The following is a 26,853-nucleotide window of genomic DNA, read 5'->3' on the forward strand; positions in this document are numbered from 1 at the left end:
TGTCGAGTTGTGTTTTATTACAGTTGCCCAGGGCAGGAGGATGGGATATTAGTTGAGAGGAAACATGGCAACCTCCCACTCAGCTCCTGTTAACCCTGCTAGCCAAACCCCTCACGGGTAGAGGGTGGTCCGAGCTGGACAAGCAGCGGGAAAGCTTGCCAGACAGTGCTCTCAATGGCAAGCTGTGTGGGTTTTAGCTGGTTAGACTCCAGCAGTTACCCCAACAAACTATCTATCTCTGGAACCTCCGTGTGTAATAACAATACTCCTTGATCCATAGCATTTGATATAGTGCCTTATCACGTCTTCGAGACGTCTCAAAGTGCTTCACTGGATATATTGTAAAGTGAATTGACTGCGTATTTTGTGGGTGAAACACATGTGTAGGTGAGAGGCATGGAATTCTCAGTTTGGTTTGGAGACTCTTAAGCACGGTGATGGGTTTCTCCATGTGTCAGACACCCGGCTGCCCCAAAAAAGTGGAGTCGGTGGGCTGGGGGTTGCTCGCTCGAGCAGAAGGCAAACGTACTCTTGCCAGGGGAATCACAAGCTCCCTCCCATCCCCCCACCACCACCCATCCCCGCAGAGGGTCAAGGCTACACTGTGTGCTTTATTGGTCATTTTAATTGCAAATTTAATTGAGATTAGAAATCCAATCTTTGGGGTTAATTGGATAAAAGATTTACTCCTTGTCTGCGTGGCAAGCACTTGTAAAAGAGAGTGGATTCAGTGTGTTAACTAGTGTTACACTGCGCCTGATCTCTGGCACGTGGAGGGAGAAGGGGGTTTGGGGGTGGGAGGAAGGGGCGAACAAAGATTTCTATTAGGAAATAATATCTCCGGATATAATATATAGTTTGAGACATGACAAATGAAAATGACTGCCAGGATGGTAGAAGGCGAACTGAATGGATCTTGGTCTTCTTTTGCCTTGCAAGTTCTTATGTTCTTATATGCTTATGTATCTCATCTAAAGGACGGATCTCATTATTCATTCGCAGGAGGAATTTTGTCAATTTTAATCTGATTTTGGCAGCAACAAGTTAGGATACAATGATGCTAACATGTGCTTCAAACTCCTTTATAGTTGCCTGAAATCCTTCATCCTTAGTCTTCAGTATTTCAAGGTTAACTGGATTAAACAAGGGCCATTTTTTTCTCATGTTTATTTTTCCATAGCTGATCTCAAAATCCTTTCAGTACCGATCAGAAGTTCCGAGCTGTAATTTTCAACATTGTAGCCCAGAGCCTTCAGCTTTCCGTGGGGTCCTGTAGTGTAGTGCTTAACGCACTCGCCTCGCAAGCGAGAGGACCCGGGTTCGATTCCCGGGCGGGCAGAAACCTTAGGCAAGTTTTCTTTCTCCACAAGCCTCTGTTTGCCCAGCAGTAAGTAGGAAACCAGTCAATCGCTCATTGATTGACAGATCACTTTCCAGCGGTAATAAATCCCTTCAAAAAAATAATAATTTTGTCAATCAATCCGCGATTGTTTGTGGGACTCTGCTGTGGGCAACTGGCTACCACGTTTCGCCCACAAAACACACAGTCTAGAGTATATTCTGTGAAGTGCTTTGAGATGTCTCAACGACGTGACAAGGGGCTATATTAAATGTTAAGGATTATTCTAACTTTCTGATTCGATATTGAACAATCTGTGCGGTCGGCTCAAGAACTTGTTTAAGGACACTGCTTTATCTGGGTACAGATAAAGATTATCAAATGCAAGGATTATTTTTTTTATCCACTAATTGCTCGTTCACCTCATCGTGGTCTGTTTGTGCGAGTGCGCGGCTGCCTTTGCTTACAGTCACTACACTTCACAGTGATTCCCCTTGCTTACGGTCACCTCCTCTCTCCAACCCCCCTCCCCCCACCCCCCACCCAGCTTGACATCAGGCTCCGCCACTGTTAAGTACTCTGAGACCCAGCGTAAATGCAAGTTGTTGTTGTTGTTGATTCACGTGGAGCGCTGAGCTGTTCTGATGTTGTCTAGACACCGTATCAGATGGATCCTTCCTCTCCCCCTCCCCCGCACGGGCCTGTGGCCAAGGGAATTGTTGGCCTGAGCTCGTGAGTTACTAAAATAAAGTTTGCATTTGGCAAATGTTCAACAGAGGTTGTGAGGGGGGAAGCCCTGAGTGCACACACGGAACAGTGTGTGTGTGTGTGTGTGTGAGAGAAAGAGGGAGAGATTAGCACAGCGCAGGACAGACTGAGAGTGCCTGGCACTATGCCAGGCAGCCCTTGGCCCGGCCAAGCCTCCGGTGGGACGTGCTTAACCAGCGGCCGTGAAGGGACTGAATCTGTCCATCTGTTGTCAGCCACACAAGCGCGGACAGCTTCACACAGGGGAGGCCGTTTGACCCCTTGTATCAGTGTGGCTCCTCCAGTGAACCGCACATCCTAATCCTCTCCTTCCCCATCCCCTCTCGTATTGTTACTCTAATACTGTTACTCTGAGACTAACCCACGGTTACTCTAATACTCTTAACACTGTTACTTTAATACTATTAAATACTGTTACGCTAAGACTAACACTGTTACTCTAATACTCTTAAGACTGTTACTTTAATACTATTACTGTAATACTCTAGTACTGTTATTGTAGCACCCTAATACTGTTACTGTTACTCTAATACAGTTAATCTAATACTGTTACTCTAATACTGTTACTTTAATGCTCTTAACACTTACTTTAATACTATTACTGTAATACTCTAGTTCTCTTATTGGAACACTCTAATCCTGATACTCTAATGCTCATATATGTTTGACTATTGCTCTGTTAAATGCTCCTAAATTCTCATCACTCTCGTTCAGCAATCACCCACCCGGCAATTCACCCGCTATTTCTACAGCCCTGAGAGCGAGAGAGAGAGAGAGAGAGAGAGAGAGATTGTTGGCAAGACCCAAGGCTTGGCGATCCCGGAGTGTTAACCCTGCAAGCCAAAGCCCTAGAGTGGTCCGAGCTGGACAAGCAATGGGAAAACTTGCCATACAGCGATACCAATGGCAAGCTATGGTTTTGGCTGGTTAGTCTCCAGCAGTTATCCCAATAGGGTCTCCAAGCCTTGGCTCCTGCCAACCTGCGCCTCATATTCTCCGACATTAGATAAGCAGGATACATCCCTCCAGGGAGAGTGTGGACATCCCATTCCAACAATCTATCTCTGGGATTTCCATGTGCAGATGGGATGCATGGAATTCTCAGTGTGGTTTTGGTACTTTCAAGCACGGTTTCCGCCTGTGTCAGACACCCGGCTGACCAAAAAATGCTGTGTCGCATCGCACGCTCCCCGAGCCCGTGACTGCTCAGGTCAGACGGTAATGGGTGATGCCAGCCAACACGGCCTCCGAGTGTGGCATCTCCCTGCGCGAGAGCTGTAATGTAGTGGAGTGAGAGCAGCAGGACGTGACAGGAAACACGGCTGACAATGTTAACAACTCGTTGGAAAGAGAGGCATGGGTGTGTGACCGAAAGCTGAGATGTTAAACTTAATAGGCTCTTAATGTGCTGAGCAATGATTATGTGGATTGTTAGCACATTGTGATAGGGAGCATGGACTCCACTCTGCCTATTCAAGAATAAATTAGATAGTTTTCTGTCAGGAATAATGTCTCGGGGATACAGTATATAGTTTAGCTCCTGAAGCCCGGAGAGTGGAGTGGGACGTTGCTGTGCGCAATTTACTACTGCATTTCGTCCACAAAATATACAGTCAATTCACTTTACAGTCCATCCTGTGAGATGTCTCAAGGATGTGATAAGGCGGGGTATCAAAATACAAGGATTATTACTAGATAGTTTGGGACGTGACATGCGACTGCCAGGATGGTGGAAGGTGAACTTTACAAACTGGCCTGTAAAGAGTAGTGACTGTATTTGTAACACGATAATAACCCACAAACAGCCATGAAGTGAGCGACCAATTTTATTCGGGGTGGGGGGGGGGGGAAGTTTGTTGACCAGGATGCCGGGAGAGAGAGAGAGAAACTCCCTTCTCTTTTTCCAATAACATGGCAATAACATCTTTAACATCCACCTGAGCAGGCGCAGATGGGACTTCGGTCTGACGTCTCAACTGAAGGACGGCGTCTCTGACAAGGTCGCGCTCTCTCTCTCTCTCTCCCCACAGCACTGCACTGGAAGGTCAGCCTGGACTGTGAGCTCAGAGTCCCCAACACGGGGCTCGAACCCACAACCTCCTGACCTGGATGAGGCATAGAGCTGGGAGTCCTTCTCTGAGCTGGACGGTCTTGGCCTCCTCTGTTATTTCTCTGGCTGTGTTGCGGTTTCCCGGTGGTGGGGAGGGGAGGGTTGGGTGAGGAATGTAAATCAGCCTGTCATCAGCTATTGATCGAGGAATGCAACTCTGCTACTCAGGCCGGGCTTGACGTTCGCTCTCCGCCATCTCCGCCGTTCTTCTCCTTCTCTGCCTTTCCCTGTTTCTCTCTCTCTCTCACTCACTCTCTCTACCTCTCCATCTCTCCCTCTGCCTCTCTCAGATTCTGTCTCTCTCTGATTCTGTCTCTCTGTCTCTCTTAATCGCGCTCTCTGTCTCTCTCTGTCTCTCTGATTCTGCCTCTCTCTGATTTTCTCTCTCTCTCAGTCGCTCTCAATTTTTCGCTCTCTGTCAATGCATCGGAGACTCTCTCTCAGTTTCTCCCTCTGTCTGTTGCTCTGTGCTTCCCTCTCTGTCTCCGTTTCTCTCTCTCTCTCTCTCTCTCGGCCTAACTCTGACCGTCTCGCTCTGTCTGTGTATGTGTGCGCGTGTCTCTCTCTCGATCTCAGTCTCAGTCTCTCCCTCTCTCTTGCTTTCTCTCTCCCATTCTCTCACTCTCGCTCTCTCCGTGATAGGTGGTGGTGGCGGGAGGAACATTGTTGAGGCCTGACAATGCATCTCTCTCCACCCCACCAGACTGCTCACTGCCTCTCCAGACGTGACCACTGTCCCCCAACCTACCCATCTCCCTGTTGCATCAGCTTTATATTTTGCTGACAGGGTTGCAGTACTCTGACGTCAGCTCAGACAGTGCCCAGGGGCAGGGCAGGTATCTAGGCAGCCTCACACAGCAAATTTATTTCGTCAGCCGGGGTGTCTGACACATGCGGAAAGCCATCACCGTGCTTAAAGAGCATCCAATCCAAACCCCTTTGCATCCCACCTGCACATGGCTTGCAGGGTTAACAGGAGCTGAGTGGGATGACTCCCTCCCCCCAGTGACGGGTCTGCCCTTCCAAGTCCTACCGACGAGCCAGGCTGGGCTGTGCTGTCATCACAGAATCCCTGTCACTTGCAGGCACTTTGTGGGTGAAGCCCACTCCCACTTTTACATCCCCCAAATGCCCCATTTGGGGACCGGGTTTTGCTGGGCTCTGGGGCTGTACTGGGCTGGGCTCTGGGGCTGTGCCTGGGTGTTTGTTGGTAGCTTGAGGATGAAAGTTTTGAACTCCCATCCTCTGGGGGATGGGGAGCCAGTGGAGCCGGGGCGAGGGTGGGGCTGATGGGGTCACGGAGCCTGGTGCGGGAGAGGACACGAGCTGCAGAGCTCTGAATGATCTGCAGCTTGCAGAGGACGGAGTTGGGAAGGCCGACAAGCAGGGAGTTGGCGTAGTCGGATGTGGTGAATGCACCGATGAGGGTTTCGGCAGCCTGAGGGGTGAGGCAGTGGCAGAGCCGGGCAGTGTTACGGAGGTGGGGGGGGGGTGGGCGGCAGAGCGGGTCATGGCCACGGATGACATGGCAAAGGTATGTGCAAGACATCTGCTGAATATATCTACGTAAAACACCACGTATTCAGTGATCATCTTACTGTAATCGAAGCCTTTTTTTCCCGTAATGAAGCTACTTATGTCTGTCGTGCATTTTTAACGAGTTTTTAACGGTCGTGTAATGCAGAATAAACACGAGTCATTCGAGTGGATTAGGAAGGATTAGGTGGAGGGGAGCGCGGGCGGGAAAGGAAAGAGGCGTGTATGTGTGTTGTGTGTGTGTGTGCGTGCGTGTGTGGCATGTTTGTATGTGTGCGTGCGTACGTGTGTTTGTGTATGGTGTGTGTGTGTGTGTATGTTTGTGTGTGTGTGTGTGTACACCCTGACTCCGCAGTACAACGCTAAGATCTCTCTCAGACATCTGAACGTGTGGCGCTTGACTGAACTGTAACAATGTTAAAGAGCCGTGTATTTATATTTAATGAGTGTTTGGGAAACGTCACGGCATGATTTTAATGAGCTCAGACAGCGTCCGCCTACCTGCTCCTCCGTCCAACTCCCCCACCCCCTTCACAGCGCTCGCTCACGTCACTGTGTGGCTCTCTTTCTCTCTCACACTCACTCACTCTCTCTGTCCCACTCTCTCATACGCTCATTCTCACTCTTACTCTCTCACACTCGCTCGCTCTCCCTCACGCTCGCTTTCTCTCACGTTGCCTCGTTGTCTCGTATTCACTCCCCCGCTGGCCTCACACACTCACTGTCTCTCTCCCGCTCACTCTCCCTCTTGTTTTCAACGTTCACTCTCTCTGGCACTCACTCACCTTCACTCTTTCTCATGTTCGCTCTCTGACTTTCTCACAATCAGTTTCTCTCACACTCGTGCTCTTCTCTCTCACATTCACTTGCTCCCTCTCTGTTTCTCTGTGAGTGTGCGAGTGATTGTGTCAACGTGAGTGAGTGATCAAGCGAGTATTGTGTGTGTGTGAGCGAGTTTACAAATGAGTGAGGGTAAGCGTGTGAGTTTTGCGTAAGTAAGCGTGTGCAACTGTGAGTGTGAATATGTGTGAGCGTAAGTGGATGAGTGAGCGCGGTTGATAAAGTGCGCAACTGGAGTCCCGTAGAGTAGTGGTTAATACGCTCGCCTGGCAAGCGAGAGGACCTGGGTTCGATTCCTGGATCGGGATGAAACCTTGGGCAAGTTTCCTCACTCCGCACACCTCTGTTTACCTAACAGTAAGCAAGAATCCGGTTGTTAGTCGAATGACGGATCGCTTTTCGGGAAGTAATAATCCCTCAAGAAAAAAAAAGCTGGTCACTCGTTCCACGACTGCAACCCTGCTGTGCGCAATCCATGTTACAGTATATTGTGTGCCTTCAGCTCCCCTCTTGACTCTCTACCCCCTCCTCGCTCCCTCTCTTCCCTCCCCTCCTCGCTCCCTCCCTTCCCTCCCCTCACCCTGACCATTTCTCCCCCTGCTCGGGTCCTGACCCAACTGTCCAGCGCCTTGGGACGTCCTCCCGACGTGAAAGGCGCTCTATAAATGCAATCTTGTTGTTGTTGTTGTGTGGACTTCGGGCAACACAGAGATGGAGCGGTGAGGGGGTGGTGGTGGGCGGGGGGGTCAAGCGGCCTTTGACAGCGGAGCTGAGGTTTTCCCCCTGCCGTCTCCCTCGCTGTGTGGTTCACACACATCATTTGAGGGGATCATTACTCAAGGTAAATTGAGAGGCAGAAGAGTGGCTCTCCCACTCAGGTATCCCGAAAGCTGCTCTGTGTTCCATTAGGGCAGCAATTACAGGTCAATTAACGGTATATCGATCGGAACCAGTTTAATTGAGGGAACAGATTATGGTCCTCTCCTCTATGGAGCGCCGTACAAGAGCCGGTGGCTGTGAATGGCTGACTCAGGCTCTCTGTGACTCACTCGCCTTACGCTCCCATCCATCACATGTTAATAAAACCACCAGTTTTAAAAGGCAATTAAAATGCTAATATATTTAAGGCCGTTTAATGCTCAAATTACATGGGTCGCAACGGGTGCGTATAATCTCCAAGCACGCAGCTCGCAGGCTCCGAATTCCAGCCATTCTCGGCCTGCTGCCCTGTTTTTCCTCTCAAAATTATACCCGGCGTCTTACTTCAGAAGTTAAGAGTCCCGTTAGCTTAGTGGTTAAGGCGCTCGCCTCGCAAGCGATTCAGGCTTCGATTCATCTGAGATTTGTCCTTTATTCCTATTTTACTCACTGCTCCCTAAGCCCTACACTCTACAGAACTCCTCAACTCCATCGCTCTTCCCTTTCTCCTGTCCTTTGTGAGCGTGTGTCTGTGTGAGTGTGTCGGTGGATGTGAGTGGTACGTATCTCTGTATGTATGTGTGTATCTCTGTGTGTGTGTATATCTCAGTGTTTGTATCTGTGTCTGTGTATCTCAGTGTGTTTATTATTATTATTATTATTATTTGTGTGTGTATGCCAGTGTGTGTCTTTCTGTCTGTGTCTGTGTATGTGTCAGTGTATTCTTCCTCACACTCCAGAATAGCGTCTCTGTCTGTGTGTATCTCTAAGTGTCTGTCTGTGTGTATCTGTCTGTGTGTCTGTGTTTTTCCTCACACTGCATAATACTGTCTCTGTCCGTGTGTGTCTGTGTGTATCTCAGTGTGTGTGTCTGAGTGAGTTTGACCTTGTTGCATGCAAAATGACAGTCAAACCCACAGTGAGGAGACATTTGACATCAATTACTGTGAGGTGATAAGGTGCTAAAAGCAGTGTGTGGCTTAGCGTTTGAGAGCCGAGAGGTGATCTTTGTGGATCTGTATTTAATAGAATCAATAAAGACAATAGTGTGTGGTGAAGTGTGATGAGATGGTGTGCGTGATGTGTGGGGTGGGGGGATGGGGGGGTTTGGGTGTGTTTGCGTGCGTGCGGGTGGGTGACGAGATGAGATGAAATTGCGTGTGTGTGTGCAAACTGTGTGGTTTATAATAATATAATCCTTGCATTTGATACAGCGCTTTTCACGTCTTCTGACGTCTCAAAGCGCTTCACAGAATAGACTGTGAATTGACTGTATATATGTGGGCGATGTCTAGTGGGGGGTGGGGGGGAGGGTGGTTTGAGCCCCATGTCCAGACTTTGAGCTCACAGTCCAGTTTGACTCTCCAATGCTGGGGGAGAGCACTGCATTGTCGGAGGTGCCGTCCTTGTGATGAGACGTTAAATCGGCGGATCACTTTTCCGGGGGTAATAAGCCCTTCAGTAATAATAATAATAATAATTATTTAGTCACTCAATCCACAATTAACTGTTAGTTCTGCTCCGGTCTCACTGTCTCTCTCTCTCTCTCCTTCTCTACCTTGCAGTACTCCGAGATGACTTCCGGCAAAATCCCACAGACGTGATCGTGGCTGCAGGGGAGCCCGCCATCCTGGAGTGCCAGCCCCCTCGCGGGCACCCAGAGCCCACCATCTATTGGAAAAAGGACAAGGTTCACCTCAACGACCAAGACGAGCGGATTTCAGTGAGTATCCCTCAGTCGTATTCCTGTGCGTGTGTGTGTGTCCCTCAGTCTTATTGCTGTGTGTCCCCCTCAATCTGTTTTATTGCTTTGTGTGCGTGTCCCTGTCTTGTCTGTGTCCTTCAGTATTGTCTTATGGCAGTGTGTGTGTGTCCCTCAATCTGTCTGACTTCCCTCAGTCTGTCTGTGTATGGGTTAGTGAGTGTGTGTGTGTGTGTGTCTCTCTGTCTGCACATGTGTCTGAGCACATTTGACGCTTAACCTTTGAGCTTCCGTCTTGTTTTTTTGGTCAGACGGGTGTCTTGACACCCAACATGTTTTAGAGTATCCAAATCAAACTGAGAATGGGTTAGTGTGTGTGTGTATCTCTGTACGTGAGGATGTGACGTGGACGGGAGCAAGCCATGGGGAGAGAGCAGGGAATGGGATGAGAGGAGAGAGCTCCAGTGGGGGAGCGAGCACCAGCAACGGACACGATGGGGAGAGAGCAGTGATGGTGTTTATTTGTGGTTTAGATGCGTGGAGGGAAGCTGATGATCTCAAACACAAAGAAGAGCGATGCTGGGATGTACATCTGTGTGGGCAGGAACATGGTGGGAGAGAGGGACAGTGACACCGCGGAGCTCACTGTCTTTGGTGAGTAACCTATTCCTTCCAAAAAAAAAGAAAGAAAGAAAGAAAATTTGGTCACTCACCCCAACGCTGCTTGTGGGACACTGCTGTGCGCAATCGGCTGCCGTGTTTCGCCCACAAAACACACAGTCAATCCACCTGGCAGGATATTCTGTGAAGAGCTTTGAGACGTCTCAACGACGTAATAAAGCGCTATATCGAATGCAAGGATTACTATTATTATTCTTATTATATAACCTGTGTGAACCTGCCGTCCACATTGAAACCCCGCTTCCTGTCCCCCCGCCAGGCTCCACTGCCACCGTCTCTCAGTGATCCAGTTCCTCACCGTCACCAACAAATCCCCCTTTGCACTCGGGCATCTCCCCATCTTCTCCCGCCAACTGCTCTGTTCGGCTAATTGATTGATTGATTGATTGATTAATTGATTAATTTATTGATTGATTGATGGATTCAGTTGATTTTTTTGACTCCCTCCTTCACTCTGCATTTATAAATGGCAGCCCATCGACCAGTCCTTGTTTGCTTTCCGTGTCAGCCTGGCTCAGAGTCTCACTTTGACCCCTGAGTCAAAAGGTTGTAGGTTCAAGCCCATTTGGGGACATTGAGCTCACGGTCCGAGCTGATACTCCAGTGCAGGGCTGTGGGGAGCATCTGAGATGCCACCTTTTGGACAAGGCGTTAAACTGAGATCTCGTCTCATCCGGCGGACCCATGAAAACAAAAAGGGAGCTTTTTTTTNCTCTCTCTCTCGCCGTGTCCTACAACGTGCTGTGTGCAATTGGCTGCCGGCTTTCCCCCTCGCAGCACGCAGTTACTACACTTGTGATAAAGTGCTACGTCAAGTGCAAGGATTATTATTACATCAATTGTAAATTGTATCTGAGCGATTGTCAGCCAGGATGCAGCACCCTCCCCTCTGTTCCACCATCGGTGGCCGTGCCTTCAGCCGCTACGCCCCGAAAACTCGGGAACTCTCTCCCTCAATCCCTCCGCCTTGCCCCTTCCCTCCGCATCTTCAAATCCTGCCTAAAAGACCTTCCCTTTTGATCACCTCCCCACTCCCTCTTCCCTCTGGCTCCGCTGGTGTCAAGCGCTCCGAGACACCAACCCCCGTGAAGAGTGCTGTATAAATGCGAGCTGTTGTGGTAAATGCAAGCTATTTTTGTAAAGCCTGGAAATCCTGGAAGGCGCTGGATGTGGGGTGAAATTATTATGATTATTGTATTAATGTCGTCGTTGTTCGCTGCGACAGAACGTCCCACCTTCACGAGACGCCCCATTAACCAGGTGGTTCTGGAAGAGGAGCCGGTGGAGTTCCGATGCCAGGTCCAGGGAGACCCAGAACCCACCGTCAGGTGGAGGAAGGATGATGTGGATCTTCCCAGAGGAAGGTTTGTACATCAACGGGAAGCCTCCTCCTCCCCCCCCCCCCCCCCCAACCCCGTGTCCGTGCTGGTTCTCACTCCCCCACTGGAGCTCTCTACTCTAATCCTTGGAGTGGAGGGGTGGGATGGGGGTGGGAGTTTGGTGGAGGGGAGGGGGCACATCAGGAGACCCAGAGGGAAGGGGAAAAGGGACGGACCTTTAAGGATGAGAATGAGGATGTTTAGGTCCATTCCCTGGGGGGAGTTGGAGACATTCACCTCCATTAGTTCTGGTCAGGATTCCTACCCTGACCCCAGAGGTGAAACACGACCAAATGTGTCTACAGACACAGTGACCCCTTTGTTATCATAGCCAGCTGTCATAGTGTACTCACTGTGTGTGTATGATAGTGTGCTCACTGTGTGTGTGTGTGTGTGTATATGATAGTGTGCTCACTGTGTGTGTGTGTGTGTGTATGATAGTGTGCTCACTGTGTGTGGGTGTGTGTGTGATAGCGTGCTCACTGTGTGTGTGATAGCGTGCTCACTGTGTGTGTGTGTGATAGCGTGCTCACTGTGTGTGTGTGATAGCGTGCTCACTGTGTGTGTGTGATAGCGTGCTCACTGTGTGGGTGTGTGATAGCGTGCTCACTGTGTGTGTGATAGCGTGCTCACTGTGTGTGTGTGATAGCGTGCTCACTGTGTGTGTGTGATAGCGTGCTCACTGTGTGGGTGTGTGATAGCGTGCTCACTGTGTGTTGTGATAGCGTGCTCACTGTGTGGGTGTGTGATAGCGTGCTCACTGTGTGGGTGTGTGATAGCGTGCTCACTGTGTGGGTGTGTGATAGCGTGCTCACTGTGTGGGTGTGTGATAGCGTGCTCACTGTGTGTGTGTGTGTGATAGCGTGCTCACTGTGTGTGTGTGATAGCGTGCTCACTGTGTGTGTGTGTGATAGCGTGCTCACTGTGTGGGTGTGTGATAGCGTGCTCACTATGTGTTGTGATAGCGTGCTCACTGTGTGTTGTGATAGCGTGCTCACTGTGTGTGTGATAGCGTGCTCACTGTGTGTGTGATAGCGTGCTCACTGTGTGTGTGATAGCGTGCTCACTGTGTGTGTGATAGCGTGCTCACTGTGTGTGTGATAGCGTGCTCACTGTGTGTGTGATAGCGTGCTCACTGTGTGTGTGATAGCGTGCTCAATGTGTGTGTGATAGCGTGCTCACTGTGTGTGTGTGATAGCGTGCTCACTGTGTGGGTGTGTGATAGCGTGCTCACTGTGTGTGTGTGTGTGTGATAGCGTGCTCACTGTGTGTGTGTGTGATAGCGTGCTCACTGTGTGTGTGTGATAGCGTGCTCACTGTATGTGTGTGATAGCGTGCTCACTGTGTGTGTGTGATAGTGTGCTCACTGTGTGGGTGTGTGATAGCGTGCTCACTGTGTGTGTGTGTGATAGCGTGCTCACTGTGTGTGTGTGATAGCGTGCTCACTGTGTGTGTGTGTGATAGCGTGCTCACTGTGTGGGTGTGTGATAGCGTGCTCACTGTGTGTGTGTGATAGCGTGCTCACTGTGTGTGTGTGATAGCGTGCTCACTGTGTGGGTGTGTGATAGCGTGCTCACTGTGTGTGTGATAGCGTGCTCACTGTCTGTGTGTGATAGCGTGCTCACTGTGTGTGTGTGTGATAGCGTGCTCACTGTGTGTGTGTGATAGCGTGCTCACTGTGTGTGTGTGATAGCGTGCTCACTGTGTGTGTGATAGCGTGCTCACTGTCTGTGTGTGTGATAGCGTGCTCACTGTGTGTGTGTGATAGCGTGCTCACTGTGTGTGTGTGATAGCGTGCTCACTGTGTGTGTGTGATAGCGTGCTCACTGTGTGTGTGTGATAGCGTGCTCACTGTGTGTGTGTGATAGCGTGCTCACTGTGTGGGTGTGTGATAGCGTGCTCACTGTGTGGGTGTGTGATAGCGTGCTCACTGTGTGTGTGTGTGATAGCGTGCTCACTGTGTGTGTGTGATAGCGTGCTCACTGTGTGTGTGATAGCGTGCTCACTGTGTGTGATAGCGTGCTCACTGTGTGTGTGATAGCGTGCTCACTGTGTGTGTGTGTGATAGCGTGCTCACTGTGTGTGTGTGTGATAGCGTGCTCACTGTGTGTGTGTGATAGCGTGCTCACTGTGTGTGTGTGTGATAGCGTGCTCACTGTGTGGGTGTGTGATAGCGTGCTCACTGTGTGGGTGTGTGATAGCGTGCTCACTGTGTGGGTGTGTGATAGCGTGCTCACTGTGTGTGTGTGATAGCGTGCTCACTGTGTGGGTGTGTGATAGCGTGCTCACTGTGTGTGTGTGATAGCGTGCTCACTGTGTGTGTGTGTGTGATAATGCACTCACTGAGTGACCTTGTCGGGTTCAGGCCAATGGGCAACGGGGAATGAGACCCACATCCTATCTTCATATTATAAGAAACCAGCACTGCACACAGTCACTACACTACACTGTGAGTACATAATGCTTTTAACAGCATGTCCTCTCCCCTCCTCTCCCTCTCTCTCTCTCTCTCACGCTCTATCTCTCCCCTCGCTCTTCCCCTCAGGTATGACATCAAGGATGACCACACGCTGCGGATTAAGAGGACGAGTGGGGGTGACGCGGGCACCTACACGTGTGTGGGGGAGAACCGTGTGGGCAAGGTGGAGGCTGCCGTCACTCTGACCGTGCGAGGTGTGTACCCCCACCATCCTCCTCTCCCCCCCCCCCCCATCGCTCCCACACTGACCTCGACCCCCACTTCCTCCCCACTCCCCACCTCCACTCACCAGCTTCTGGCCTCAAATGGGGTCAGAGGCACTGAGTTTTCAACGGAGGGGATCCTGGGGAGGGGGGGGGGTTGGCTGGGGGCAATCTAACCCCACTCTGCAACTGAGGGGGCAGAGTGGGGTTAGACTCCCCCCACACCCCTCTCCGTCTAACCCACTCTCCCCTCACTCCCCCTCCACCCCCAGTCTAACTCCACTCTCCCCTCACTCCCCACCAATCTAACCCCACTCTCCCTCACTCCGCCTCCAGTCTAACCCCACTCTCCCCTCGCTCCGCCTCCAGTCTAACCCCACTCTCCCCTCGCTCCGCCTCCAGTCTAACCCCACTCTCCCCTCACTCCGCCTCCAGGCTAACCCCACTCTCTTCTCACTCCCCCAGTCTAATCCCCACTCTCCCCTCACTCCCCACCAATCTAACCCCACTCTCCCCTCACTCCCCTCACAAATCTAACCCCCTCTCCCCTCACTCCCCCCACAGTCTAACCCCACTCTTCCCACTAGCGTGACGGTCTGAGATGGGGGGAGGGGGGAGTGTCCTGTGGGGTTTAATGTGCCAGAGATGTTGATGTTATATATTTATTGCAATGTTGATGTGTTGATTTCAGGTTTGAAACTCATTTTAGACCTTCTCATGAACAAAATGTTGTGTTTTTACTATCATTTGTAAAATGTATATTATTCCTCAGCTCAACTGCGTTGATCTCACACTCACTGAGGCTGTATTTAGTCATTGCACATACACACACCCTCTCAGACACACACACCGTCATACACACACACCCTCACACACACCCCTTTTCTCTCACACACACACACACCGTCACACGTGCACCCTCACACGCAACCACTCCGCGTACACACTCCCGTGCGTGCACACGCACACTCCCATACACACTCGCGCGCACACACACTAGCACAGTCACTGACACTCAGTGTCACATTGAATTGCTGTAGTCACTGTGGTGAGTGTGAGATGGTTCCCTGTGACAGAGCTGTGTGTGGGTGAGGGTGTGTGTGTGGGTGAGGGTGTGTGTGAGGGTGTGTGTGTGGGTGAGGTTGTGTGTGTGGGTGAGGTTGTGTGTGTGGGTGAGGTTGTGTGTGTGGGTGAGGTTGTGTGTGTGGGTGAGGGTGTGTGTGGGTGAGGGTGTGTGTGTGGGTGAGGGTGTGTGTGTGGGTGAGGGTGTGGGTGAGGGTGTGGGTGTGGGTGTGGGTGAGGGTGTGGGTGAGGGTGTGGGTGTGGGTGAGGGTGTGGGTGTGGGTGTGTGTGTGGGTGAGGGTGTGTGTGTGGGTGAGGGTGTGTGTGTGGGTGAGGGTGTGTGTGTGGGTGAGGGTGTGTGTGTGGGTGAGGGGGTGTGTGTGTGGGTGAGGGTGTGTGTGTGTGGGTGAGGGTGTGTGTGTGGGTGAGGGTGTGTGTGTGGGTGAGGGTGTGTGTGTGGGAGGGTGAGGGTGTGTGTGGGTGAGGGTGTGTGTGGGTGAGGGTGTGTGTGTGGGTGAGGGTGTGGGTGAGGGTGTGTGTGAGGGTGAGGGTGTGTGTGAGGGTGAGGGTGTGTGTGAGGGTGAGGGTGTGTGTGAGGGTGTGTGTGTGTGAGGGTGTGTGTGTGTGAGGGTGTGAGGGTGTGTGTGTGTGAGGGTGTGTGTGTGTGAGGGTGTGTGTGTGTGAGGGTGTGTGTGTGTGAGTGTGTGGTGTGTGTGTGTGAGGGTGTGTGTGTGTGAGGGTGTGTGTGGGTGAGGGTGTGTGTGTGTGAGGGTGTGTGTGGGTGTGTGTGGGTGAGGGTGTGTGTGTGGGTGAGGGTGTGTGTGTGTGGGTGAGGGTGTGTGTGTGTGGGTGAGGGTGTGTGGGTGAGGGTGTGTGGGTGAGGGTGTGTGGGTGAGGGTGTGTGGGTGAGGGTGTGTGGGTGAGGGTGTGTGTGTGGGTGAGGGTGTGTGTGTGGGTGAGGGTGTGTGTGTGGGTGAGGGTGTGTGTGTGGGTGAGGGTGTGTGTGTGGGTGAGGGTGTGTGTGTGGGTGAGGGTGTGTGTGTGGGTGAGGGTGTGTGTGTGGGTGAGGGTGTGTGTGTGGGTGAGGGTGTGTGTGTGGGTGAGGGTGTGTGTGTGGGTGAGGGTGTGTGTGTGGGTGAGGGTGTGTGTGTGGGTGAGGGTGTGTGTGTGGGTGAGGGTGTGTGTGTGGGTGTGGGTGTGGGTGTGGGTGTGGGTGAGGGTGTGGGTGAGGGTGTGTGTGAGGGTGAGGGTGTGGGTGTGGGTGTGTGTGTGGGTGAGGGTGTGTGTGTGGGTGAGGGTGTGTGTGTGGGTGAGGGTGTGTGTGTGTGGGTGAGGGTGTGTGTGTGTGGGTGAGGGTGTGTGTGTGTGTGGGTGAGGGTGTGTGTGTGTGTGGTTGAGGGTGTGTGTGTGTGGTTGAGGGTGTGTGGGAGGATGAAGGTGTGTGGGTGAGGGTGTGTGTGAGGGGATGTGAGGGGGTGTGTGGGTGAGGGTGTGTGTGGGCGGGTGTGTGTGGGCGGGTGTGTGAGTGCGTGTGGGTGAGTGAGGGAGTGTGTGGGTGAGCGTGTGTATGTGTGAGTGTGTGTATGTGTGGGTGTGTGTGAATGTGGGTGTGAGAGGGGCCGCGTGCGCGCCCGTGTGGTGAGGGGGCTCACGCCCGTGTGGTGAGGGGGCTCACGCCCGTGTGGTGAGGGGGCTCACGCCTGTGTGGTGAGGGGGCTCGCGCCCGTGTGGTGAGGGGACTCGCGCCCGTGTGGTGAGGGGCCTCGCGCCCGTGTAGAGCGCGGGCTCGCGCGTGTGCGCGGGAGAGGGGTGTTGCATGCTGGTGTGCGCGTGAGATCGGTGACGGTCAAGTCTGTTTGTGTCGACATATCATCCAGTCTGACTTTCATCTTTTTTTTGCTTTATAAACGTTAAATTTCCTTTGTTCGTAACGTAACCATCCACCTCATTGTGTCTCGTCTCTCCAGCACGTCCCGTCGGTAAGTATTCATCATGCTCCCCCCCCCCCCTTCCCCTCAGCATGGCAGCACGCTCCGCTCTCCGCAACCTCTCCCCATCCACCCTCCCGCTCCCCACCCAGCTCTCTCTCTCCCCACCCACATCGCTCTCTCTCTCTCTCTCTCTCTCTCTATATCTCCCCGTCCATCTTTCTCTCTCCCCGCCACCCATGTATGTGTCTTTCTTTCTCTCTATCACCCCACCCATCTCTCTCTTTCCCCACCCATGTGTGTGTCTTTCTCTCCCCACGTCCCTCTCTCTCTTATCTCCCCACCCACCCACCTCCTCCCTCTCTCTCTCTCTATCTCCCCACCCACCTCTCTCTTTCTCTATCTCCCCACCCACCTCTCTCTCCCCCACCCATGTCTGCGTGTGCGTCATTCTCCCCACATCTCACTCTCTCTCTCTGTCTCTCTCTACCCATCTGTCTCTCCTGCTCCATGCTGCAAGGTGGGGGCGGTGGGGGGAAGGGGAAGGAACACAGTATACAGCCTGTTCCTCAGATCATTCCATGCGGTTTAATAAGACACGGAGACAGGAACAGAAAAGGGATATTGGTTCTCCGCCCTCCTCACTCTGTGATTCCAGCCAGTGTTCCCACTCCCTTCCTGCACTCCGCACACCAGCCACGTAGTGTTGTGGTTTTAACGCACTCGCCTCGCAAGCGAGAGGACCCGGGTTCGATTCCCGGGTGGAGCGAAACCTTAGGCAAGTTTCCTTCCTCCTCACGCCCCTGTTTGCCTGGCAGTAAGTAGGAACCCGGTTATTAGTTGATTGGTGGATCACTTTCCGGGGCTAATAATCCGTTCAACAACAAAAAAATTTGGTCACTCAATCCACGACTGCTTGAGGGGACGCTGCTGTGCGCAATTGGCTGCCGTGTTTTGCCCACAAAATACACAGTCACTCCTCTTTACAGTATATCCTGTGAAGCGCTTCTCAACAACATGATAAGGCGCTGTATCAAATGCTAGGATTATTATTATTATTACTGTCTCAATCCCAGTAAGTATTGACTACCCCTCGGTGCGATGACATGTCACTTCTCAAGGCTGAAGATCCCGAGCTTAATCCAGTCGTTCCTCACAGCTCATCCCTCTAACCCCAGGGATCATCCTCACTGCTCACCTCCACATGGAACATGGTTCACTGTGTGTGATCCTGACACACTGAGCAGGAGAGCGAGAGGCAGGGTTGGGTGAGGGGGAGGGAGAGGGGGATGGAGTGAGAGAGAGAGAGAGAGGAGGAGGAGGAGGAGGAAGTGAGAAAGACAAGAGAAAAGAGAATGAGACAATGTGTGTGGGAGGGAGGGAGAGAGAGAAAGTTGGAGGAGGAGAAGGAGAGAGAGAGGTTTGGGACACAAAGAGAGAGAGAGAGAGAGAGGGGAGAAATGGAGAGAGGAAATAGAGAGAGGTTTGGTACATAGAAGAGATGGGGGGGAAAGCGAGGGAGAGAAAGTTGGTCGAGGAGGAGAGAGAGAGGGTGGAGGAGGGAGAAGAAAGAGAGGGAGAGAGAAAGAGAGAAAGAGACGGGGAAGAGAAATAGGGATTGAAGGGACAGCGAGAGAGAGAGAGAGGGGACACAGGATGGGGCGGAGGGGTGGTGGGGGGGGGGGGAGAGAAAGAGATTTGGAACGAAAGGCGCTTTTTGCTCAAGAGAAGAGGGTTTTATATATATATATATATATATATATATATGTATATTTATTTATTTTTTTATATATATATAAATCCGTCCAGCCCCGGGCGTGTGGGTTGTGTCATGAATTAAATATGGGGTTTGATAATCCATTTCCAGTGAAGAGCGGTGGAGTTTAATAAAGCATGAGAATGGCACCAGCCGAATGCTGTCCATTATTAAAACCCAGCAGCTTAGTGGGGTAATTGTCAAGGTAGATCCTATCAAAGCCTGCTGTGTGCGGTGTTTAAATATGCATTAATCTGTGTCTGACGATCAGATAAAAAGCCCCTCTTTGACACATACCTGAGGCTGGGGCTGCAGTTGATATTGGAACGTTCAATATTGATTTTTTTTTTTCTTTCTTGCGATGATGAAGCCAGATTTTTTTTTTCAAAAAAAAAAAAAAAAAAATAACGTGCTTTGCTTTCAAGCAGGGGATGTGTTAGTTGGGGTGGGTGGGTGGGTGGGTGGGGGGGGAGGGGGGGGTTTGGGCTGGCCGGGGGCAAGGGCTGGTTAGCACATCACCTCTGGAGGGGGGAGACTGCGATTAATGGTAACCCAGTTGGAAGATATTCTCTCTCTCTCTCTCTCTCTCTCTCCCCCCCCCCCCCCCACTCATGGGAATTGCTGGAAGCTGAGTTAGATGAGCTTTGGGCCAGTCTCCCAGCCCGCACCCCAGTCAGCGGATTGCAGGCCACAGCCAACCATTCCACGTCAAACATTCGCCAAATCTTTCCCCTCCGCAGAATTCCCATAGCTCAGTGGTCACAGCACACTTGCCTCGCAAGTGAGTGGACCCGGGTTCAATCCCAAGTTTCTTTACTCCACAAGCCTCGGTTCACCCAGCAGTTAAGTAGGGACCCGGTTGTTAGTCGATTAGCGGATTATTATTGGTAAGAATCCTTCCAAAATAAGTACATAAGTAAATAATAATAATAAGAAGAAGTTGGTCACTCAATCCACAGCTGTGTGGGATCACTGCTGTGTGCAAACTGACTGCCGCATTTCGCCTGCAAAGTACACAGTCGCTAACTTTACAGTAAATCCCGCCAAGCGGTTTGAGACGCCTCAGTGGCGTGATAGGGCGCAATATCATACACAAGGTTTATTATTATTATGAATTTGCGGGTTCTCGCTGCAGTTTCTGACGTGGCGATGGGCGAGACATCTTCCTGACCTTCTAGCCATCGTCCAGCCCTCCTCCTACCCCCCCCCCCCACCCCCGCTGCTCCGCTCTGCTCCGCTTGCTCTGAGTGTGCCTCAGCGTGTCTGTGGTGGCTAGGCTCCGGGTGTGCATGAAGGCAGTGATGACCGCCCGCCCGCTAGCGACTATTGTGATTTCCATTTTCTCTAGGAATGTGCATTGAGGCTGGCGTCACCCCAGGGCTTTGCATGTCCATAACCTCCCACCTCCTTCCGCCCCCACCCCCCACCCATCCCCTCTCCCCCCGTTACCAGCCGCCCTCGCACCCCTCAAACCCTGGGCTGCATCTCCTGACCTCGCCTCCCCTCACCTCCCCTCCTCTTCAGCGCCTTGGGACACTCTCCTGACGTTACACTTAAAGGCACTTTACGAATAAATCTTGTTGTTGACCTGACCGCACCCTCCCCCCACCGCCCAAAGATCCGCTGGTTGACAAACCGCTATGACAGAGCCAGCCTGGCAATGGCAGAACCTATCCAAATAGTCGCTCACTATCAATGACTGTCCCTCAATGTACCATTGCTCCCCTCGCCTTGCCTTGCTCTACCATCCCCTGGCTCCCATCCCTCCCCTCACTCCCCCTCCCTCCCCTCCCTTCCCCTTGCCTCGCCTCCGCTGGCTGGCTGGAGCTTGCTGTGCTGAGCCTCTCTCTCTCTCTTTCTCTCTGGTGTGGCTGCGCGGTGTCTCTGTTGCCTTGTGTAATACTGTCAGCGTTGTTCTCCTCCCCCCCCTCTCTTTCTCTCTCTCTCTCCTCCTCTTTCCCCACCCGTGGTGCCTCTCGTCTCTTTTGACATGTGCTCTGCTCACACCCCAGCTCCCCCCCAGTTTGTGGTCCGGCCGAGGGACCAGATCGTGGGGCAGGGACGCACGGCCAGCTTCCCGTGCGAGACCAAAGGGAACCCCCAGCCCGCCGTCTTCTGGCAGAAAGAGGGCAGTCAGGTGAGTGACGTCCTAAATGCTTTTTCTTGTGTCCCTGGCCTCAGCTGCTCGCTCGCTCGCGCTCTCGCTAGCTCTCAGCCCAGGAACCCGTAGCCCTCTTGTGGGGCCATCGTTTGGATGAGGCGTTATTACCCGGAGTCTCCGGAGTATAGTGGTTAGAGCGCTCGCCTCGCAAGCGAGAGGAACCGGGTTTGATTCCCGGGCAGGGCGAAACCTTAGGCAAGTTTCCTTACTCCGCACGCCTCTATTTATCTAACTAAGTAGGAAACCGGTGATTAGACGATTGGCGGATCGCTTTCCAGGGGTAATAAATCCCTCCAAAAAAAATAATAATTTGGTCTTTCAATCCACAACTGTTCGTGGGGACGCTGCTGTGTGCAATTGGCCGCCGACCGCTTCACCCACAAAAAATACACAGTCACTACACTTTACAGTACATTCCGTGAAACGCTTTGAGACGTCTCAACGACCACGATACGGCTTTATCAAATTTAAGGAATATTATGAATATTATTACACTATGAGCAAATTGTGTGAACGGCAATCTTCGGATACAATACGATCATTTATTCCGAGATGCCCTTTGTGTCCCAGAGATGATGTAAATCGTGTCATGGGAACGTGCTTTAATAGATGAGGTTGCGCAATGGATTGCCCGCCTGGATTTTGGTCGGTGTTGGCCGGTACCCCGGAGCGAGTGGCGCTGTGGGGGCAGAGGGTCAGGCGAGGGCCAGGGTGTAATTGTACAGATGTGTAAAAAAAAAGCAGCGCTGTGGTTACTGTGGACAAGACGAATGGCCGTCCACTGCCAGCTGACAAATTGCCAAAGGCGCCTGCTCTCCTCATCATGTTTACAGCCGGGCAGGAGGCTCTCGGTCAGCTTGTAATTTGCTAAGTGTTTAGTTAGCGGTCGTGCCCCGTCCTTTGAGTGTGTGGGGACGAAGAGAGTCGCATTACAACAACTTAGATTTATACAGCGCCCTTCACGTGGGCTAGCGTCATGGAGGGCTTCACAGTGATGGAGCCTGACACTGAGCCAGGGAGAGAGGGAGGGGGCAGCTGAAGCAGCCCCTCTCCAAGTCCCCGCTACCCTGTATGCAGCTGGAGGGTTTGTTGAGGGAGGGAATGGGAGGGAAAGGTGATTTCAGGGCAGGGGAGACCAGACGATGGCCTGACAATCACCATCAGTTTCTGCCACAATGACGAGAACGGCAGGAATGCGAACGACTCGCTGCGTTGCTTCCTCGAAGACCGTTAGAAGTGGGAGTGAGAAGTGCGACATCCCCTGCGAGCCAGGACAGAGGGACTCGTCCTGCAGAGTTAGGAAGGAAGGGAAGAGCGAGGGAGGTGAGGAGAGCTGTAGAGTGTGTGTAGAGTGGGAGCTCCAGTGTCAGCACCTCTTGAAGTCTCAATGAGCTTTCTTCCTCCTTCCCCAGAACCTGATGTTCCCAAACCAGGCTCGCCAGCCGTCCAGCAGGTTCTCAGTCTCCCCTGGAGGAGACCTCGCCATCAGCAACGTCCAGAGATCTGACGCCGGTTACTACATTTGCCAGGCCCTCACCGTCGCTGGCAGCATCCTCGCTAAGGCTCAGCTGGAGGTCACTGACGGTAAGCAGATCGCATAGGGTTACTGTACCTGTCTGCTACCTACTGGGTGTTCGCAAAGTCCTGTTATCCCCTCCTCCCTCCCACCCCCATGTAATTTTTTCTACAGTGCACTGAGCAACAAAAGCGTATTGGTTAGCGCACTCGCCTTGCAAGTTTTTCGTTATCCGCCCCATCGAATCTCTTCATCATTTAAAACACCTCGATCAGATCACCCCTCGACCTTCCAAACTCAAGGGAATACAGACCAAGTTTATGCAACCCTGTCCTCATTTTTTTAAACCTTTAGGGGGTTAAACCCTGAGTGGTTACTGCCATTCTGTGACCAAATAATAATAATTTGGTCACACAATCCACGACTTTTTGTGGGATGCTGCTGTGCATAATTGTCTGCTGCGTTTCACCCCACAAGATACACAGTCAATTCACTTTACTAGTATATTCTGCGAAGCGCTCAACGACATGATATCTAGTGCAAGAATTATTATCATAACAGCTGAAACGTGGAAAAATAATGATCACTGTGTTTAGAAACATTTGATTGTATTCAGCCCAAGTATTTAACCGTATTTAGATGATCTTACCGCTAGATAAACAGAGGCCACAGCCTGGAGTAAAGGAAACAGGCCTAAGGTTTCGCCCAGCCCGGGAATTGAACCCTGGTCCTCTCGCTTGAGAGACGAGTGCTCTAACCTCTGCATTGCGGGACGTGGTTGAGCCTGAAATTATTTTCTTGATCTTTAGAGAGTTGAGAGTTTGCCTGGAGCTTTAATGACTGTAAATTGTAAAGTAGAGTGGAGGGAGTTTGCTGTGTGAGATTTTCAGAGACACAGAGAGCGAGAGAGAGAGAGAGAGAGAGACCGCTTGATGACTCCAGGCTGTGACCTGGTCACGCTCCTGAGGTGACAAATGTGATGTATTTCCCTCCCAATCGTCATTTACATGTAGATTAAAAGGTCGTTGGAAAGGAATAGAAGAGCCAGTGTTTATTAATAACTGTCCAGAGACGTGGAGGCAAAGGTGGTGGTGGTGGTGGTGGTGGGAGGAGGGGTTGAGCCTGAGTCAGGGTGTGATCGGAATAGAGAGAGGGAGCGAGATATAGAGAAAGATGGTCTGGACTGACGCTTTTGAGTTCTTAATCCCAGCGCCTCCTGTCAGTGTTGTGATGGACTGCCTAGAGCTGGATGGAGATGAAATCCGTTCCACGTATCCACCCACCCTCTCCCACGACCGCTCTACCTCTACCGTCCTTTGGATGAGACGTTAAACCGAGGACCGTTAAAGATCCCATGGCGATACTCGAAAAGAGAAGGGAGTTTCTCTCTCCTGGTGTCCTGGCCGACAATCCCCCAAATACAATTGGTCAGTCACTCCACAGATGTTTGGGGACACTGCCGTGTGCAGCTGGCTGCCGCGCCTCACCCACAAAATACGATGACGTGATAAGGCGCTGTATCAAACGCAGGGGCTAAACCGGAGGGGCGCGGGCTGTCAGTGAGCGGTGAGAAGCGGGTGGATTATCGGCGACACGGCTGACGTGAGTGTTTTGCTGTCTTTCGCCAGTTTTAACAGACAGACCTCCGCCCATCATCCGGCAGGGCCCTGCTAACCAGACCCTGGGCCTGGACGCCACGGGTCTTCTGCGCTGCCAGGCCATGGGAGACCCCATCCCCACCATCAGCTGGCTGAAGGACGGCCTCAGTCTGCTGGGCAAGGACAACAGGATGTCTCTTCAGGAACTGGGCAGTCTGCAGATCAGAAACCTGCGGGTAAGTCACCTGCAGCCTATAACACAGGCCACCCCCATAACACAGGCCACCCCCATAACACAGCCCACCCCCATAACACAGCCCACCCCCATAACACAGCCACCCCCAAAACACAGGGCCAGTAACCACTGGATCAGCGTCACTGTAACATAGTCAGGTGTTAAGGTGGGGTTTCATGGTGAGCGAGCGAGCGGGTGGGTGGGTGTTAGTGGGTGAGGGTGGAGTTCACAAGGCGTGTGGTTAACACAGTGTGGTGGCTTCGGTATAGAATGGGCACACAACGGTACATCCTTCCCGAGGAGCTCAACCTCACCTGTGTGGCAGTGAGCAGCTTCTCAACATGTCGTGAATTCTCTCTCTCTGATTCTGTCTCTCTCTTTTTCTATCTGTCTAGCTCTCTCAGTCTGTCTGTCTCGCTCTCTCATTCCGTCTCTCTCTCCCTGTATCTCTCAGTCCCTGTCTCTCTCTCTTTCTCTCTCTCTCAGTCTCTCTTTACCGCCTGTATATCTTTGTCTCTCTCTCTCTCAGTTTCTCTCCGTCTGCTTCTCTGTTTCTCTCTCTCTCTCTCTCTGCCGCTCTTTCTCCCTCTGAGACAATTGCATTGTGTGAAAAATGAATCTTGTTAAACATGGAGCTGTGTCAGTTCCTGGGCCACAGTGTAAGGGTCGGCCTGAACAATATTGATCCATCCTTTCTCTGTGGGGAATGATTTGTGCGACTAATAAGCAGGGTTGGGATTCCAAACCGCTCACTCCCCATCTCTTCTCTGACGGCCTCACTATTTCACCTCACCCAAACCAAAGCCCTAAAGTCCCCAAACGATATGGTCCCCAAGTAATGTCCCCCCCCCCCGCAATCAATGTAGCTCCCAATCAATGTGCTCCCTGATATTGCCCCCCCCCCCCACTCCAACCAATAGGTCCAGTTGCAACTCATAATGCTGAATTGTGTGGGAGGCGAGGATGGGGGCGGGGGTTGGGGGGAGGCAGGCGGGTTTTGGGGGTGGGAGTGTTACAATATTTTACGGTGTGTGGAGAGGTCAGCTGGCAGGACGAATGGATTTTACACTGAGAAAATCAAGCCCAGTCTTTGGCCCCATAGCACACCTCTAAGTAGACATTTAAACTGAGGTCCCGTCTGCCTGTTCAGGTGGACGTTAAAGATCCCGTGGCACTGTTGGAAAAGAGAAGGGAGTTTCTCTCTCTCTCTCTCTCCCGGTGTCCTGGCCAACAATCCCCCAAATAAAATTGGTCACTTGCTCCATGGCTGTTTGTGGGACACTGTGCGCAATTGGCTGCCCCGTTTCGCTCACAAAATATACAGTCACTGCACTTTACAGTATCTCCCGTGAATTGCTTTGAGATGTCTTGACGCCGAGATGATGCGCAATGTCAAATGCAAGGGTTATCAGTATTGTTATTTATAACTAGGAGGGCCAGAAGGGAGAATGTTTTCACACGGAGAGCGGTGGGAGTGTGGAATTCTCTGCCTCAATCAGTTGTTGCAGCGGCAACTGTTGTACGCATTCCAAATAAGACTGGACGCACGGTTGAGGGAGAATAAAGTTGAAGGATACGGGGAAAAGGCTGGAATATGGGACTAGGGATAGGATCCAAATGAGCATTCATGTAGCATATAAACACTGGCAGGGCTGTTTCGGGAGCTGTAGCTTCTATAACTATTATAATAATCCTTGCATTTGATACAAAGCCTTATCACATTGTTGAGACGCCTCAAAGCGCTTCACAGAATGTATTGTAATTTGGATTGACTGCGTATTTTGTGGGCGAAACATGGCAGCCAATTGCGTACAGCAGTATCCCACACACAGGCATGGACTGAGTGACCAACTTCTCCCGACGTGAAAGGCATGTACAAATGTAATATTGTATTGTATCTGGGAGATTGTCAGCCAGGACACTGGGAGAGAGAAACTTCCTTCTCTTTTCCAATAGCACAATTTGTTTGGGGGGAGGGATTATTACCCCCAAAAAGCAATCCGTCACTCGACTAACAACCAGGTTCCTACTTACTGAGAGGTAAACAGAGGAGCGTGGAGTAAGGAAACTTGTCTAAGGTTTCGCCCTGCCCGGGAATTGAACCCGGGTCCTCTCGCTTGCGAGGCGAGTTCTCTAACCATTACGCTGCGGGGCTCCACTCAGTACACTACGTGAATCTATGACTCTCAGAGACTTCTGCCTTTGTTTCCTCACGAGCCTCCTGCCGAGAGATGTAATTAAACGCATTCACATATTCAGACACATTAGTGCAGAACAAAGGTTTCCAATCACAAACTGTTCAAGGAAACTGCTGATTACTAGCGCAGTCTTCACATCATATCTCCACGAACTGCCACGAGGGAGGGCAGGAGGGAGGGGAGAGAAAGAGAGGGTGGCGGGGAGAGAGAGACAGAGTAAGAGAGAGAAGGGGAAAGGGAAAAGATGGAAAGAGGAAGCGCTAATCCAGGTCAACCACAACAACTTGCATTGATACAGTGCCCCTCATGCAGGGTAGCATCTCAGAGGGCTTGACAGTGACGGAACCTGGATCCGAGCCGGAGGGAGTGGGGAGGTGACTGTTAAGCACCGGTCAAAGAGGAAGGTCTTCAGGTGCAATCTGAAGAGGGGGCAAGGCGGAGGGA

The 26,853-nt window shown here is 51.7% G+C and overlaps 1 protein-coding gene across 1 annotated transcript in view; it reads left to right on the forward strand.

The window, feature by feature from the left end:
• The first annotated feature begins 9,177 nt into the window (after positions 1 to 9,177).
• LOC103185188 (roundabout, axon guidance receptor, homolog 2 (Drosophila)) overlaps positions 9,178 to 26,853 on the forward strand; it is a 61,945-nt gene continuing 44,269 nt past the window's right edge. Inside the window, 8 exon segments of the mRNA XM_042334019.1 lie at positions 9,178 to 9,234; positions 9,747 to 9,867; positions 11,120 to 11,258; positions 13,819 to 13,946; positions 16,985 to 16,996; positions 20,714 to 20,838; positions 22,275 to 22,446; positions 24,007 to 24,212. Of these exon segments, the coding sequence (XP_042189953.1) occupies positions 9,747 to 9,867; positions 11,120 to 11,258; positions 13,819 to 13,946; positions 16,985 to 16,996; positions 20,714 to 20,838; positions 22,275 to 22,446; positions 24,007 to 24,212 (903 nt within the window). The 5' untranslated portion in view covers positions 9,178 to 9,234.

Source organism: Callorhinchus milii, unplaced genomic scaffold (genome assembly GCF_018977255.1).
Source record: "Callorhinchus milii isolate IMCB2004 unplaced genomic scaffold, IMCB_Cmil_1.0 Scaffold4, whole genome shotgun sequence".
NCBI lineage: Eukaryota > Metazoa > Chordata > Chondrichthyes > Chimaeriformes > Callorhinchidae > Callorhinchus > Callorhinchus milii.